Here is a 19,415-nt window from a genome sequence, read left to right as displayed (position 1 = left end):
ACATTTTTCCACGTCCGATAGCTAGCAAGGCGATCTAAACAAAATCAGTCGCCTTATTGATCTTTGCTCCTCTTTCGTTTTATTTGTCTCTTCATCTTTCGCTTTTTCCATCTCTTCCCCCCTTTCGTGTTAAGCCGCTTTATCTTTTTTTTTTTGCTCATTCATTTGTTCGGAACTTTGAGTATAATTTTCTACTTTTCGAAAATAATCTTTCTTTTTGATCGAAATAATTTTTCTTTTTCCTTTTTTGAAATATTGTTTCTTTCTTTTTTCGGAGATAATGTTTCTTTTTTGCAGAAATAATGTTTCTTTTTTTAATTAGTCTTTCTTTGTCGGTATTAATAATCATTGTCTTACACATAAAACACAGATCCATCCCTTTTCAATGGTCTTAGCCACAAGATATGTTCATGGATTTATTTTTATGTCTTTTGACACACACATATACGTGTTCATATATATATATATATATATATATATATATATATATATATATTGCAAATAAAAGATATTTACTTTCAATGTATATATTCAATAAAGTTGTGTTTAAAAAATTGCCAGAATTATTTAAGCTCAATAAAAATGGATTCGCACTTTCAGAGCATATATAAATTTTGTAAACAATTCAAATACCACAGATATATTATATAAATATACGTGTGGTATTGGGATTGTTTACTAATGATATATATATATATATATATATATATATATATATATATATATATATATATATATATATATATAAATAAAGTGGTGTCTCCTTTACTCATAAATTTAAATACATTTTTTTACTGAAATATACTTTTTTGCTATATGGAAAATGTTTGACATAGTCGAATATATAAGCAATACAAACTTATTTTACTGAATTTTGTTCTGCTTTGATAGGAGTCCATTCTGGGGCTGTTTATATATATATATATATATATATATATATATATATATATATATATATATATATAAATTTTGACGAATGTCACATTCTACATCTGTATGGTAACAAATTCTATATCCCTCTTTGATAAATATAATGAATATATATATATATATATATATATATATATATATATATATATATATATTTTTAAATGGAAATCATTTCAGACAAGGCATGAAGCTACTTCATGTAAGGAGCTTAAAAATACCAATTCAAGCTGAAAAAATGGTGTTAAATGGAATACGATCTGATCCAGAAAGCAGCAATTCGCTATTCTTTGTCTGAAACATCGCTCATGGAACGTGAGGACTAAAGGATGAAATTAGGATAGCGAGAGTTACGAGACTGCCGAAAGTAAACGCAAGATGCACTTTCTACTGCCTTTATTAAAAGGCAATGTATATGATGTTATTGTGAGTGTAGAATGCTACATTCGCGACAATGTGTGTAGGAAGAATGCAGAATTTCTTCCTGTACATTCGTAGTAATTTATCTAATTTTTCCAATTGTTTATGTGATCTTTTTTTGTTAATCTTTCGTTTTAATAAAATATTTTTTTTGATGTATATACTATTAAAATCGTGAAAGTTTGTGAACTTTTAAAATGTGTACGATGGCTAAATTCTTCTTGGTGGTGATGGTGATTCATTTCGTTCTTTCTGTCAGTCATTCGTCGACTTTTAGGACCCAACTGGCCCTTCCAGTTCATGTTTACTTACATAACTCTGAGTCGCATTCACACATATACAACACAAGTTCTGACGCCGTTATCGACCTAAACGGGTCACTTCCGTCACGTGGAAGGGACTGCAGACGTCAAGGTGCGTTGGTGACAGCGTGGCCGTATCTGTCGACGCAGAGGGTGCTGCCAATGTCCAGATTGTACTGGCATGTGTTGTAGCCAAGATTGAAGTTCATGCTACAGCTGTTACCCATGGCGCAGGCGCGTTTCTGGCATGGCGGATCGGGGAGGCATACCCCGTGCTGACAGGAGCCGTCTGGGCAGCCGAAGTGACAGTGGATTTTCGGGTAGCAGATCCGATGATAGGCACAGTATTCATGTGGGCAACAACCTTCAGCACACGTCCGATACTGAAATGAGAAAGAAAAGTTTTTTTTTGTATATTTGATATAGATCAAGAAACAAGCCAAGGTAAAATAAACTTGAGCATTTATAATACTACAAAGTATCTGACTCCGGATTGGAAGGTATAGGTGAGTAGCAATCGCCAATTTATAAAACGCTGATGAACGGGGACTAGCGTTAGTCTTATGATTGAGGTTGGGGTGAGGGTTATGAGCGGATTTTAGGGATATCGTTAGTGTTAAGGTAACGTTAGGTTTTAAGGTTATTCTTAAGGTTAGACTTGGGTTCATCGTTTAGTCTTAGTGTTAGGCTTATGGTTCGGCTTCGGTTTAGACTTAGGGTTAAGCTTAGAGTAAGGGTTAGGCTTAGATTTAGGGTTAGAATTAGGTTTAGGGTTAGGCTTACGATTAGGTTTAGGGTTTAGGCTTAATGTTAGGCTTAGGGTTAGATTTAGACTTAGGGCTAATGTTAGGTTTAGGTTTAGAGTTAGGTTATGGGTTCAGGCTTAGGGTTAGGGCTAGGATTAGGCTTGTTTAGGGTTAAGTTTAAGTTTAGGGTTAAGTTTATGTTAAGGATTAGGTTTAGGGTTAGGTTTAGTGTTAGTTTTGGGTTAGGCTTGGGATTAGGTTTCGGGTTAGCTTAAGGCTTAGGTTTAGAGTTAGGGTTAGGCTTATGGCTAGCTTAGAGTGAGCTCTGATGAACATAATGCATCTGTACTTCTGAACGTAAATACCTCGATAAACCTAGTAAAACACTTCCACTTTTATTGTAGCAGTTTCTAGATGCCGGGAAACATTCTACTCTTAATACTTTCTTTTCTAAAATCGCTTACGTTTAGAATCCTCTTTAATGCTTCCTCTTCGTCAACTGTATTAAGCTCCAGAAATTTAAATATAATATGACCAAAATATTACTGCACAACTTCGGACTTCGGATGTGCCCTATAAATGTGACCCTAAATTACAGTGGCCCCTTTCATGTATGAGTGGATGTATGCCTTGTTTGGGTGATTAGAAGAAAAAAAAATTACGAGTCAGATACGTTCTAAGTTCTAAGAGGGAGTACTGTTGTCACATCGGGCGAGATACTCCTCATAGCATTAGTTCTTGCTTTGACGGCTGGTTATGTTAGCATGCTACAAAAAGCATCTTTGATGATGGAGGATCATCGTTTGTATAGGGATGGATGATTATTCCAACAGGATAATGCTGCAATCCACACTGCAAGACGGACCTTGAGCTTTCTATGGAGTCAATGTCTTGGGACATCGTGCATGCTCGCCGGACTTGAACCCAATTGAAAATGTTTGGGGATGGATAACAAGAGAGGTTTATCGAAATGGCAAACAATATTCAACAAAAAATGAACTTCGTGAAGCCATCTTCAGAAACTGAAGCAGGATCCCCCACACCTTAAATGGAACCCCTTATTTCTAGCATGCCCCAAAGAATTTTTGAGGTCATCAAAAGCAGTGGAGGTAGAACTCATTATTAAGTTTGATTGTTGAATGTTTTCATACACTTTTCATACACTTTTTGTACAATTTAATAGAATTGTTGTTTCTGGTCTAATAATTTGGATCATGTGTAAAAAGCCTAATTTAATAAAAATATAAATTAAAAAAAATCTTTGGAATGTAGTTTCCATAACCTTTTAGATTGTAGCATTGGTAACCTAGAATCGGAAGAGTTTAAAATCTATCCTTAAAAAATGTTTTTTTAAAAAAGATTTTTAAGTGATCTTAAATTTTTGATCAGCAGTGTATATACACATTCACATGATAGCGTCTTGAGTATAAGTTAAATCCATCTAGGCTCATTCATCATTATTAAAACTATTCAATCAACACTTTGTTCTGGAAGGAACTCTTCCTTTTTTCACTAGTCATAAACTCTGCATTCCTATGTCAGCCTAACGACTTCAGAAATCACATGATTAACGATGCCTACTAGACACTATCCTCGAGTGTCTAAGGTCTCTCTGTACAGTGGTCTGTCAGAACAATCTGGCATGAGGATACTTTTTCCATAGAAGTTAACCCTGACCAAATATTCAAAATCACATTTTGTATTCGCTGCCCAAATAAGATCTCCTCACTATGGTTATCCCACAGCTTTTCCGAGGAATGGTGTACCTTCTCCAAGTGATATTACCTCAAGTAATAGCACGAATCTGGATACTCCACCAGACTAGATAAATTCTTGTCCTGGAATCCAGTAATACCAAAAGACCAAAACAAAAGATATACTACAACGTATGAAACTGGTTAATTGGGGAAAGGAAAATTATGTTCTCAACTTCTTTACTAACTCAGTGTTTGAGAAATAAAGAACTTAAATGGAACATTCGAATATCTATGGATCTCATATAGACTTCAAGTGTTAGCCCCTGGTTGTGGGCCCCTTGATTTCTGAGAACTTCGACTGAAGTAAAATAAAACAAAAAACATAAATATATAATATATAATAAGCCGTTTCTGAATTTTCGAGATGAGGATTGGTTATTCGTATTATTTGGATTCATTGGACTACTGTTCTCATCTTGAGTGTGATTTTCACAACGTTTCGGTCGATGTAACCTCTGACCTTCTTTAGATGTATCTTGTCGAACTCGAAAATGTTTCTGTCCAACTCGGGAATTTCGAGTGGAACTCTTTATTTACTTCACAGGGGTAGCATGCTCTTGTTCAGTCAGCCGTGACTGGATAGAGGTCCTAAGTAACTCACAATTGTATTTTTCAGTCGCCCACATTGAGGATTGAACCTTCAACCGTCTGGAGAATATCACTTTTTACAATTGATTTTTTCAAGTACTTTAACCACTGAGCCCGCTAGCCCCGTGAAGTAAATAAAGGGTTCCGCTCGAAATTTTGTCAAAATTCCCGAGTTCTACAGAAATATTTCCGAGTTCGGCAAGATACACCTAAAGAAGATCGGAGGTTACATCGACGGAAACGTTGTGAAAATCTCACTCAAGATGAGAACAGTAGTTCGATGGATCCAAACAATACATATATAATAAGACATTTAAAAGTCAAATATAAATATTATGGCCATTCATTTGTAATGAACTCTTCTAATCTTTATAAAAAACCTCGTCTAATAATTTCCTGCGGAATTATCGCGACTCTGACATCGAAGTGTTCGACAATCAGTTCAACAAAAGCTTGGCCATTACGGAAGGCTTTTTGATGTCGGAATCATACATATGTTTTTAGTAGCTCTAGGAGAACCACCCTCCCAGGCCTTGCTTTCCAGCTTTTAGAAGAAGCGAGTTTATCGCTTGTTGAGTGAGGCGCCTTCATCAAGGACTTATTTTGCAGGGCCAGAATATTCCCTCTCTTAGGGCGTTATCCCATTTTCCCAGCTTCCCACCTTGTGTTATATTTCTTTGCGGTGGGGGAATTATCGCGATCCGATGCAGAACGACAGCCATTTTTTTGTATTCACTATCTTGTACAATATATTCTTTTCTACCTAAACCCGTTGTTCGTGCCTTTCTTTATAACCCTTTCCTAAGGTCACAATAATAAACACCCTTAAAAAAATAAATAAAAACAATACATAAATCTATTAATAATGTTAATACACTTTAAATATACAATTAAAAACAGATGATCACATGGACACATATAATGGCATGGCTCCATAAAATAAAACCGTGCAGGTTTATATTTTTAATATTAGGTTTAATAATGAATTAATAAAATTTTAACTGATACCTCTGAATCAAAATACATAAAATAAATGAATGACTTCCGTAATAAATAATAAGTTATAATTAAATAAGATTAAGTTATAATTAAATAAGAAATAGTCAATACCGCCAGCCATCGTAAATAGAAAATTTCTCCCATAAAGGGAAAGTTAAAAAAAGACACCGCCTCTTTACAAACGGTGAACAGTATTGTTTTCCTTGTTTCATTTCATTATTTGTTTTCGTTTGCTAAGGATTTGAAGCGGACTCATAGAAGTTTTCAAACTCGAAAAGACTTGTCCGTAACAATGAAATCCCGGGTTGCCTACAGATATTATAATTGATAACTTTTTTTTTTATTAACCTACAAATGTATATTTGCGCATGCGTGGAAAGGCACTTTAAGTCAACTTATGCCTTCTAAGCTTCAGTCTTTTTTAAATTTTCACCCCCTTAGGAGCTATCTTTATCGACTAAACGATAACCAAATTTGTTCCACAGGTTTAAATACCTCATTCACCAAGTTTCAAGAATGTATACAAAAAATTGACCGAGGGGATTGGTAAAGACCATTTGTCACACAGACAGACAAGATCATTTATATATATACGGTCTCCGCTAATCAAGCTAAAGATGTCTCGTGTTGCGGGGTTCGAATCGTTCGGCTGGTGTTAATCGTGACACCCTGCACTGAAGATTCCCGAAAGGATGAAACACTAGTGTCTGTAGGTATTTAATTATTATATAAAAAAAAAATAATTATGACAGCCCCTTTAAGTAATTCATTTCTTATCGTTGAGCACTTTCAGTTGAATTAAAGTCGGTGAATTTAGCTCTTATGCATAGATCATCGTATAACGATTAGATCACTCTCTGACTGACGTAATGAACATTTAAAAATTAAAATGTTTAAAATTCAACGCTGTTTCACGCGGTTAATGGTAGCCGAATGGATACGGTCTCCGCTAATCGAGCCAGAGATGTCTCGTGTTGTGGGGTTCGAAGCGTTCGGCTGGTGTTAATCGTGACACCCTGCACTGAAGAATCCTGAAAGGATGAAACACTAGTGTCTGTAGGTATTTAATTATTATATTAAAAAATAATTATATATATATATATATATATATATATATATATATATATATATATATATATATATACTCGGGGTTTTTTATTCAAAAGTAATGGACTAATGAATTCAACGAGGTTGTTAGATAGTGCTCAATAAAAAGAGCTGATAATACTTGTTTATTGTTATATTAACATGGTCACATCCTGCTGCTACAAATAGCCACTTGTTCCAATCAAACAACAGATATCATCAGGCAGCGACTTGACTATTCAAAAGTTCAATGAACAATCTTATTAATAAGATTATTCATTGAACTTTTGAATAGTCAAGTCGCTGCCTGATGATATCTGTTGTTTGATTGAAACAAGTGGCTATTTGTAGCAGCAGGATGTGACCATGTTTATATAACAATAAACAAGTATATATATATATATATATATATATATATATATATATATATATATATATATATATATATACAAATGAATCTTCTGGTTTCAAGTCTTACAAAATATTTTTTTTTTGGGGGGGGGGGGGGTAATATATATATTTTTTCAATCCCAGTCAAATAAAATTGCTCAAATACAAGAGAGAACAAATTAAATATTTACATATTTTTATATTTAAATTTAATTCAGAAAAATATAATGTTTCAAAACAAAAATTTATTATTTGAATAAATAATACAATAATCAAAGTAATTTCTTTAATCCGTGGGTTTTCGATGTAGGCTCATCTCCCCAGGGGAATGTCATTAGAAAAATATTAAATATAATTTTGTTATCTAGCACATACATTAAATCATTTTAAGGGACACAAAGAAAGAAAATAAGAGTCGACACAAAAAAAAAATATTTGAGATTTTAGTATCCAAATTATTTCTCGTTTTAAATCGTTCTTCTTTCACATGCCCAAAATTACACGTGTTTATTTTATTTTATATTTTTACATGGAGGTCACCACTTATCAAGGCCCGGAAGCCACCTGGGGATAAGGGTTATTGCGTGTACAGTAATCAATGGGATAGTATCGTAGTAATCGTAAGTATTGGAGATTTGATAAAGTGTCTTATTTAAGGGGGCGGTTCATCAGGAATTTGTTTATGTTGGACTTGAAGATATCCAAATTGTAGCCAGGTGGGAAACAGGCAAACGGAAGAGAGTTTCACAGGCGTGCACTTCTAAGAAAGAAGCTTTGTTCATGGAATCTACGTTTTGATTTAGGCATGATAAAGAGTGGATAAAATTAATGACAGTGGTTTCAGCTAGACGGGTGTTTTTCGTGAAAGATTGGCGAGGGGGACCAGAGATTGAAGCTCAGACGAGCACTTCCAATAGAAATAGGGATAAAACAAAGACAGGCTCGCAACGTCTCTTCTGTGGGAGGGAGGTTGCAGGAAAGAGCAAAGGGCATCTCCACTAGGTTACGAAGTCTATTTTGTACTCTCTCAAGGCATGATAGGCTGTTTTTAGCAGCACCTGGTCAGCTATGGCAGCAGTACTCCATCCTTGGACGTACTTGGCTTTTATATAGATAGAGAATTGCATCAATAGTGAGATATCTACTGGGGCGGTAGAAGGATCCCACCATTTTCCCAGCGACCTTGGCAACATAGTTGATGTACTTGTTCCATTTCAGATCAGGAGTAAAGGTCAAACCCAGAAGCTTGTCCAAACATGGAGCCTTACCTAGACGAGAGCCATCCATTTCAATATATGCCAGATGGGGATCAGAGCGTTGATGATGTAAAGATAGTAGCTTGGTTTTAGATGCATTAAAAGTAACCAGCCACCTCTTCCCCATTGTATCACGCACTCTAGATCAGAGGAGTGAGAATCAGAGAGAACTTTGTCATTTACAGCTTTTGATGTGTTGCCATAGATGGTCGTGTCATCAGCATAGATGTCAACGAATGATTTAAGTATGTGTTTTGGGAGATCATTGATGTAGATCAGGAAGAGAGTTGGGCCCAGGATGGACGACATGTCAAATCTTGGCTTTTGAGAGGTATTTTTTAGAAAATAACATTTAGTATTATTTAAACACTTATATTCGTCTACATATGTTACATGAGAAGAGCTGTCACCTTCTCATGTAAGTAAGAAGATATACCAGATAAGTGAAAATATTAGGAAAAGGCTAGAATCGAACCCTGCAGGCAAGTGTTAAAGATAATCGATAATTGGTAGGAATTCCATCGATTGTTAATTCTTTTCGAAATAGCTAAATATTATTTATGTCGGAAAAAGCGACTGTCCATTCTTTTAGAATAACCGGATATTTAATATATCAGTCAAAAGAATGGACAATACGAGTTTATAAATTAAAAATAGGTTAGATATTGAACAATTAAAATTGGAAATTCTTTGTTGCCAAAAGTGTGTTTTGATGGACATATGTGGAAAACGTGATATAGCTCCGTTGGTCGACAGTAGACTTCTGACGTCATAAACAAAGTAATTTCTCAAGAAATTGAATCAAGGGTTCGAAGTTAGAGAGGATGAGATAATCGGAGCAGATTACACACAGTGATAGAGTCGAAAAGGCTTGAATTCCTGATATCACCAATCGGCCGGGTAAGGAATAAAGAAATCATTAATAATTTGTAACTGTTTGTCTCGCGTCGTCACAACCGAAAATGAAAATATGTTTTGTATACTCATCCATAAACGGACTCTTTTTAACCCTTCCAAATATTGTGTCCTCCCCACCATCATCAATAATGTTTCCCCCCTCTATATGTGTTAACAAGAATCATCTCAGTCTGTTATACATGTCTCTCTCATTATCATCACCATCGTTATTCATGTATTATGAGTCCCTGTTATACATGTCCCCTTATGAACCCGCTACACAACACATATAACACTATTTAAACCCTCACTTATTTCTACCATTCTAACTCATAATTTTCAATTCATATTAATATTCCTCTAGCTACCTTCCACAATCTGAATGGAAATAAAAACTTGATTTGCTCAACCACAATTAATCTTCTGTACCGTTCCGCAATTTCCTTTCACCTGCAGAATTGAAATTCTATACAATTCATCCAAGACCTCTTAATTAAATCCTAATATTTACTGGCTAGAATTTAATAAGATAAATAACATTAGCATTAAAAATAAGATAAATATTCCTCTAAAATACTTCCATCTAAAATTATCTTAAAACCTCTAATTTATATTTGTACGAATCACCTTTTAATATGACTGCCTCAAGCACCCTAACAAATATTGTCTTTATTCTAGATCTTTGAGATTTTTTTTTCATATTTTAGCTTCATAATTTATAAACTATACATATGATATTTTTCAACCTAGTCCAATACTTTAGCAGTAATTTATTCATTTAAGATTTTATCAAATATTTATAGTACTTCGTAGGTGATCTAATTATTATGCTGAGCTATCGGCCTGCAAATATAAAACATTTTCTACCAAGAACCACCATGTCAAGACCTATGACAAACCAGCACACTAAAAAGTACCTGTAGCTTTCAGATATTTTATATTATCCATTGTAAAACATACGATGAAGCATATTATTCGTTTTTTTCTACTAATTTATGAAATACACTATATATATATATATATATATATATATATATATATATATATATATATATATATATAAATTATTTATATATATATATTTATATATATATATATATATATATATATATATATATATATATATATATATATATATATATATATATATATAAGTTTTTATCCGTGAACTTAAGTTTCTTCCCGCTCTGACATTGATATTAAAAGCCTACTTTCTCTATTTAAAATTTTTAAAACGAACTTCTTAATATTCTCAGTGGTGGATATGTGAGCAACTTCATGAAGGTTAAATAATTTGCATAATCATTTAAAAAACGAGCGTTCATTAATTATTATTTTTTACGCTTTTCTTAATAGATGATTGGTTTCATTAAACTATTACGCTTAATCTTTTATGTATAGTTTCCACATCAGGTATAGTTTCGTAGAATTTAGCATGAAACGTCTAAGCACGGGCGCCGCTCCCGTGGACGATCAGTAGAAGTGCTAATTGTCAATGCGATGATTCTAAGTTCAATCATCGGCTTGGGAGAGGGGAGAGGTGCTAGTCTAGCGGCACTAATGAGTTATGATACAACGAAACAGGACTGTATGGATGACTACAATATATATATATATATATATATATATATATATATATATATATATATATATACTAGCAATGTCAATCTTTTAACTTTGACCCCTATTATGACCCCTTAACATTTATTGTTTTGGGCTCAAATCAAGTTATTAAGTTAGATCCATGTCCAAGGAACCTATATCTAAAATTTCAAGTGTTTAGACCCAAAATTGTTGGAAGAGTTTGGTAGAGTTCTCAAAGGTCAAATCGTTGAACTTTTACCCCTTAACAGCCAAATTTCTGGCCGAAAATGGATCACATCGATTTTCCCAAATCTCAGTACCTGTATATCAAATTTCGAGTCTGTAGACTAAACATTGACAGAGTTATTGTGTAGGGAAATGTACACGAATAATAATAATAATAATAATAATAATATTAATGATAATAATAGAATAACAATAACAAAGACTTTCGCTGGCGAGGACTGCTATTGAGCGTAACCAGTTATACAGTCCTTTTGAAATTTTCATCTCTATTTTTCTCGTTATGTACTGAATATTTGTTAATGAAACCTATATGAAATATGTTCCTTAGTAAATTTTAGAGATTTTCTATTCTGAAAGAAGTTAAAAAAAATTAATCTAAAAAAGTTATTTTAAAATTTTTGTTAAAAAAATTCAGATTTTCTCATTATTCAGATCTGTATTACAAAAAGGGAGTTGCAAAAAAAGATGTGTGTGAGGAGAAATACAAACTGAAACAGAGAGTTTATTCAGACCTGTAATAATACAAAGAGGGGGTGGCAAAAATGAGTTGTGGTGCGAGGAGAAATACAAACTGAAATAGAGAGATTGAGAGTTTTAAAATATAATCTTAAAAAGATAAAATACAAGTTAGAAAAGCATTTCATCTAAGACATAAAAATTGTTAAACAAAATGTTTTTACTATAGGCTTTAAAAATAAAGATACAAGATTCAATTTGAAATTTATTTATTTTCAAAGTGCACTTTAATAAATTTTACAAAGTTAGGTATAAAAATTTAATTTACATTGCATCAAAAATTACCTTGGATTTATTTTATGTAATGTACATTTTGGGGCACTTTAAAAACATTATCTTTCATCTAGCAATTAATGATATAGATATAAAATTTTCAATGATTTTTTTAATAGTGCAACAGAATGTACATTACATAAAATAAATCTAAGGTAAGTTTTTGATTCAATTTAAATAACATTTTTATACCTTACTTTGTAAAATGTATAAAAGTGCACTTTGAAGATAAATAAATTTCAAATTGAATCTTGTACCTTGATTTTTAAAGCCTATAGTAAAAATATTTTGTTTAACAATTTTCATGCCTTGGATGAAATGCTTTTCTAACTACGACGAAGCCCATCAACTCCCCGTATTTACGACTAACGAAGCCCATCAACTCCCCGTATTTCCTTCTATAACAGACAACACGCTATGCAACATACAAATATCTGTGCGTGATGTAGCCAAGCTTATCAAAAACAGTAAATCAACTGGCCCTGACGGTATTCCAATTATAGTGTTGAAAAAGCTTCAACCAGAACTTGCCCCCATACTTACAAAACTGTTTAAGCGTTGCCTTAAGGAGAAGTGCTTTCCAATACCCTGGAAAACCTCATCAGTATGCCCTGCATTTAAGAATTCAGGTGATCGGTTATCTCCCTCTCAATACAGACCAATAAGTCTCCTGTGTGTCATGAGTAAGTAGTCAACCCCCTCAGAAGAAATAACCTTCTTAGTGACATGCAATATGGTTTCCGTTCTGCTAGATGTATAGCAGATGTGCTAACGGTTATATCTCATAGGATTAGTGAATCTCTTGACAAATGCTTCCTTTCAAGGGAAATTGCTCTTCTCATATCAAAGACCTTTAATAAGGTATGGCATAAAGGCCTACTTCACAAGATTTCCAGCTACGGTATAACTGGAAATCTTTTCTCAATTATTAAGTCATTTCTCTCTGATAGGCTCATAAGAGTAGTGGTTGATGGGCAGAAATCAGAAGCCCACAGTATTAATTCTGGTGTCCCTCAAGGATCTATCCTAGGCCCAACTCTCTTCCAGATCTACATCAATGATCTCCCTAAACACATACTTAAATCATTCGTTGACATTTATGCTGATGACACGACTATCTATGGCAACACATCAATGGCCGTAAATGAGAAAGTTCTCTCTGATTCTCTCTCCTCTGATCTAGAGCAAATGGTACAATGGGGGAAGAGATGGCTGGTTACCTTTAATGCATCAAAAACCAAGCTTCTATCTTTACACCATCAACGCTCTGATCCCCATCTGGCATACATTGAAATAGATTGCTCCCGTCTAGGCAAGGCTCCATGTTTTGACAAGCTTCTGGGTTTGACCTTTACTCTTGATCTGAAATGGAATACGTACATCAACTATGTTGCCAAGGTCGCTGAGAAAATGGTGGGATCCTTCTACCGCCCCAGAAGATATCTCACTACTGATGCAATTCTCTATCTATATAAAAGCTAAGTACGTTCAAGGATGGAGTACTGCTGCCACATCTGGGCAGGACCTGCTAAAACAGCCTATCATGCATTGAGAGAGTACAAAATAGACTTAGTAGCTTAGTGGGGGATGCCGTTTTCTCTTCCCTGCAACCTCTCTTCCACAGAAGGGATGTTGCAAGCCTGTCGTTGTTTTATCGTTATTTCCATGGGAAGTGCTCGTCTGAGCTTCAATCTCTGGTCCCCCTCGCCAATCTTTCACGAAAAACACCCGTCTAGCTGAAACCACTTTCATTAATTTTCCCTATTCTTTATCTGTGCCTAAATCAAAACGTAGATTCCATGAACAAAGCTTCTTTCTTAGAAGTGCACGCCTGTGAAACTCTCTTCCGTTTGCCTGTTTCCCCACCTGACTACAACTTGGATGTCTTCAAGTCCAACATAAACAAGTTCCTTTTGAACCGCTTCCTTAAGTAAGACACTTTATCAAATCTCCATTACTAACGATTATTATGATATTATCCCATTGATTACTGTACAATAACCCTTATCCCCGAGTGGCCTCCGGGCCTTGGTAAGTGGTGACTTCCTTCTAAAAAAATATATGTATGCATACATACATATATATATATATTAGTGACCTTGTCGGAGTGTGTGTGTGTGTGTGTGTGTGAAACGTCTCTATTAAACTACTTTCTGAATATTTGATCTATAGACTTAAAACTGAATATATAGTGCATTTGGACATTGGAAACTCTTTCGAATTTGTTTTTAGTCTGTACAAGTAGCTGTCATAGGGTCACAATGAAAAAAATTATAAAATCATATAAAAGTTTATAGTCGCTTTATTTTTAACCTCTTTACCCAACTGGCGATAGCTAAAACGGTAACGGCGAAACCTGATGCTGTAAATAACGACTATGGTTGGAACACTGAATGCTTTTGTTTCGATTCCAAATGATGGCACTGAACTATGATTACTATATATATATATATATATATATATATATATATATATATATATATATATATATATATATATATATATATATATATATAGCACGGATTTCCGAAACGATCGTACAGATAATTGACTTTGTTGTTGTTCCTTCTTATGAAACTAATTTTTAATTTAATTAAATCACATTACTTAATATTGAATTAACTCTAGGACATTTAACTATCGAGCTTATTATATATCTAAATTACAACGAGCATTTCCTGTATTTTAATTAAACTAGTAATTTCACTGTTACATTAAAATACACTTAGCTCTTTAGACTATTAGTCTAATCTCCTTTAAATTATATATATATATATATATATATATATATATATATATATTGGGTACAATATAATAAGTAATAGAAAATTTGTTTTATAATAATAAATGCAAAATCTGTCACTATTAAAACATCATATTTAAGCGTATTTTACGACTAAGCAATATATATATATATATATATATATATATATATATATATATATATATATATATACTAGCAAAAGTACCCGTCCTTGACTGGGTTCAAAAACAGCCTACAGAAAATGGACTCTGATTTATGAAAGTATGATAGGTTATAAAAAGGAAGGGTTGTAAAGAGATAGCTTCGAATTTTGGGGTATCAAAACCAAAGCAAAATATGATGAAAGTAAAAATTAAATAGATAAACCCCATAATTTATTATACCATACCTGTTCATACTGAAACACTTATCACAATATTCTGTTGATCTATATTAAAGAACCTTGTTAAACTTTGTGATATATTTACATTCTATAGAGGTCAGGCGCGAACGAAAACCCCATAATTTTATTATACCATATTTCTTCAAACTGAAACATAATTATACAAGTATACTTACGCAGATAGATATGAAAAGTCTTTATTAAAGTTTATGCCTATTTCCATTCTATGAAGGCCAGGCGCGAATGCAAACCCCACAATTTTATTATACCATCCCTATTTAAGTTAAAATATACTTATCAAAGTATTCTTATGTACATCTACATCAAAAGCACTTGTAAACGTTTTTTGTTGAATTTTTAAATTTTTTTATTTCATACTTTGTGGACCAGGCGCGAACGCAGACCCCACAATTTTAATGAACCACCGTTCTGCAGGATCAGACATACCCATTCCTGTGTCTCGATACATCTTCTATCATTATAAGTAATCAGTTTTTTTAAATAGTCAACCATATAGGAGTCTATTCGTGACCACACACATACACACACACATTCAGCTTTATATATTATATATATATATATGTATACTAGTCTTTTAGCCTATTAAAAACAGGCAAAAGCTATAATACGTTAACTTAGAATGAATGCATTATATCAAAATTGTAGAGTAAATGTTTTATTGTGGTTACTGATCCCTATTAATCCCTACCTGCATTGAACGGATACCATAATTCTTAGTTCGCTGCACCCTATCATAAAAGTCCATTCACAATATAAGCTAGATCGTCCAGTATTTTCCGAGAAAAACTGAAACGAAGGGACAAAAAGACAGACTATAAAATCTAATATATATATATATATATATATATATATATATATATATATATATATATATATATATATATGTGTGTGTGTGTGTGTGTGTGTGTGTGTAATCACATTAACACACTAGTTCTCGTTAGACCACTTAAGTTAAGCAACGTTGAGCCTTGTTAATACTAAAATGGGTGGCCATTTGGGACTTCCCGGTGCCGCATATAGTCTTCGCTTATCTCGGCATAGTTTACAGTCGTAAGCAATCCTCCTTGCCACTGGACTCAAGCAGCGCTGACTCACGAGAGGTGTGGTTGGTGATTACGCAACTATTGCCGCATATTAACACGAGCAGCTACCATTACAGAGGGTATCCAGAGACCGAACGGACATCAAGTGACAAGAAGTTTGGTCAATACCAGAACGGTGACTATTTGGAAATATCAGGCGCTGTATGCATTTTTCCATTTTCCGAACCGTTTATTAACTTGATATTGCTTGTTAACTTCATTTCGACCGCCCAGAGCTAATACCACACCAAGTGTTATCGGTTCGTTTATTCTCCTAACCACCTGCTACAGAAAGAAGTCATAACGTAGCAATATCCATGGGACTGGTTATGCAATTTATTGCAAGCACTTGAAGAAAGCTGTCAAGATCTATAGTTGTGTTGTAAATTACGATTCCTTTCCTGAAGGAATAAAGAAGAAAAGAGAAAAAGGATTTCGTCGGGAAATTTTTTTACTTGTTTATATTGGAGTTTACAACCGAGAGAAAAAAAGAATCGAAGTCTGATGCGACGATTATCCGCGTTGTTTCTTTACTTAATGAGCTGGGCCGCCATTTTCTTTTCAGCCATTTTTCTTTTGTGCTTTCGTCTCGAATTTCATTGTTGATTTGATGCGTTGTCAGTTCCAAAGCGAAGAGCGCCTTTTCTTCAAAGAATAATAGAATTGTCAATACTAATTAGCTACAATGAATTTCCGACGTCCGACATTTTCTTATGGTGCGATGAGTGTGTGGGTCGTCTTGATGAACAACTGAAATGGTCATATAAGAAAAGACACATGGACACACATAAATTAATTATGGGTGGTAACAGAGCGCGCATGGACACGTGTGAGAAAGTATTAGCAACAGCAGCCGAAGGATAACTAGCTAGCGAAGGCAGTAGCAGCAGCAGTCGTTAAAGCACGTATGCAAATTAGTCGGTGCGCGCGGGCTTGCGTCACAAGAACAAGAAAAAAAAAAAGAAAAAGAAAAAGAAAAGAGACAGCACGTGGTCGAGAGAAGTAAAATGCTCACCGGGAAAAATGGACGTGTAAAGTCGAAGGCGAGAAATGGCTGGCTCTAAACAGCGTGAGGTCGATGAGAAGCGAGACTTTTTTTTAAAAAGCACATGTGTGTGCGATGAAACTTTGAAAAAAATAATGAAATGCATTGTTTTGAAATAACCACTTTCACTTAAAAAAACCCAACAAAAACAAAACAAAAAAATGCCAAATCGGATTTTAGTTTATTTCTTTCCTTTGTTTATTTGTTCCTGCGACGGTACCCACATTACAGGTGTATGATAAAGCATTATAGAAACCTGCGCTAAAATTATAATTCTTAAATATAAACAACTAAAAATTTCTCCGAGGAAATCCTTTCCTCCTTTCTTCTTTTTTCCTTCAGGAAAGGAATCGTAATTTACAACACAACTATAGATCTTGACAGCTTTTTTCAATTGCCTGCAATAAATTGCATAACCAGTCCCACGGACATTGCTACTTTATTGCTTCTTTCTCTAGCAGGTGGTTGGGAGAATAATTAAATGTGTGCTATAAATTAGTACGTACGTGTTGTAACCGACAACTGCAACTGAAATCATAATACTGAATCATATTATCAAACACATGCAATAGTAATACTTATATCAAATACTAACAAATTATGTATGTTCATATATGCAGTTTATTATTTTATTCAATTTTAGGTAAAGAAAATCATATTGGTTACAACAATAGAGCTACTGTTTCGATCAAAGTATTGTTCCAAATATTGATCAGGAAACCCAAACCTCTGGATTGCTTCGAGGCAAGTTTATAAACATATACAGATTTGTTAACTTGCCGACAAGCCATCCGGATGATATGGGTAACCTGCTGAGATCAATATTTTGATCGAAACAGTAACTCTACTGTTGTATCCAATTTAATAAAATAACAGCTTGCTCTTTTTATCGAGCATTATCAGCAATCTCGTTAAATTCATTGCGTTTTACTTTTGAATATTTTAAACCTTGAATAGATGTTGTTTATTTGTTTTTGTTAACGATACTTTTTTTTTTTTAAATCAATTCAATTATTTATACGAAAGTGCATTTTTACCTAAATGCGAGTTGGGAATAATTTCCCTTTGACCAATTTGGTACCCTCAAATGGGGAGCGGCATATATATTGTTTTTTAACTAAAATTATGCACTGACACGTGTTTCGTCGTCAACGACCCAGAGGGATTGAATCTAGCGAGATTCGAAACCGGAACCCCATGATAGGAAGCCTAAACCTCTTCCACTGGGATATCTCGCCCGACTGTTGAATATATCGCGTTTTACGTAGATGGTGTTTATTTGCTTTTGTCAGCGACACTTTTTGAATGAATTCAATTATTTATAGGAAAGTGAATTTTGACCTAAATACGAGTTGGGAATAATTTTCCCTTTGACCAATTTGGTACACCCAAATAGGGGGGGGGGGCAGTATATATATTGTTTTTTTTTTAAATATAATTGTCCACTGACATGTGTTTCGTCGTCTACGAATCATCAGAGTGGCTGAATCTAACCTCGAATAAATATTTATATAGGCATATACATTGACTTTTTAAGGACTTTGGAACTCTGACCTATTTGGATATATTCACATCAGTACTACGGATTTTTTTACCTGCATTTTTTAGCAACTAATTTTATTTATTGAATTTTGTTCTTGGACTACATTTTGGATTAATAGACATGAGTTTCAGTATTCTTCTACATTTTAACTAATTTCTTTGAATACTGCAATTTCTATATTTTAAAAATTTTATGGTAATTAATCTTTCTTGGAGGGTATATATTAGATCCATTGCTCTTTCTCCGCCTCGTAAAATCGGTTGTTCCTGTCACTCTAAACACTTTCAAACACCCTAGGCTATTCTCTATCTCTACAAATCTACTAGCAGACCATTTTAAGAGTTTTTAATATTTTAATATTATTTTCACGTTGTATAATTATTGTGTTGACGACGAGGATATTTCTTAGATTGGAGCGGGGACAGTTATATTCTTTTATCAAATGTTGATTTTAAGTATTGCTTAAATGCATGTTTGTTTGTTAAAATTCTAGAAGAGTCATGTATCAGAACTCATCCCCCTACTATAAATAATATTAAATTCGAGAAAAGCAGCAATTTGTTAAAACGTTTTGCGTAGCGCGTAAGGGAT

The 19,415-nt window shown here is 33.8% G+C and overlaps 1 protein-coding gene across 1 annotated transcript in view; it reads right to left on the bottom strand.

Annotated features, from left to right (window-relative positions):
- Positions 1 to 1,092: 1,092 nt before the first annotated feature.
- LOC145254510 (uncharacterized) overlaps positions 1,093 to 19,415 on the bottom strand; it is a gene marked incomplete at its 5' end in the record, with an annotated part of 325,476 nt that continues 307,153 nt past the window's right edge. The window contains one exon of the mRNA XM_080113037.1: positions 1,093 to 2,032. Coding sequence (XP_079969163.1) covers positions 1,757 to 2,032 — 276 coding nt within the window. The remainder of the gene's footprint in view (positions 2,033 to 19,415) is intronic.

This window comes from Euprymna scolopes, chromosome 30, assembly GCF_053919585.1.
Source record: "Euprymna scolopes isolate OS-2025 chromosome 30, ASM5391958v1, whole genome shotgun sequence".
In the NCBI taxonomy this organism is placed as follows: Eukaryota; Metazoa; Mollusca; class Cephalopoda; order Sepiida; family Sepiolidae; genus Euprymna; species Euprymna scolopes.
The sequence above is the reverse complement of the archived record's forward strand: the minus strand, read 5'-3'. Positions and strand labels throughout refer to the sequence as shown.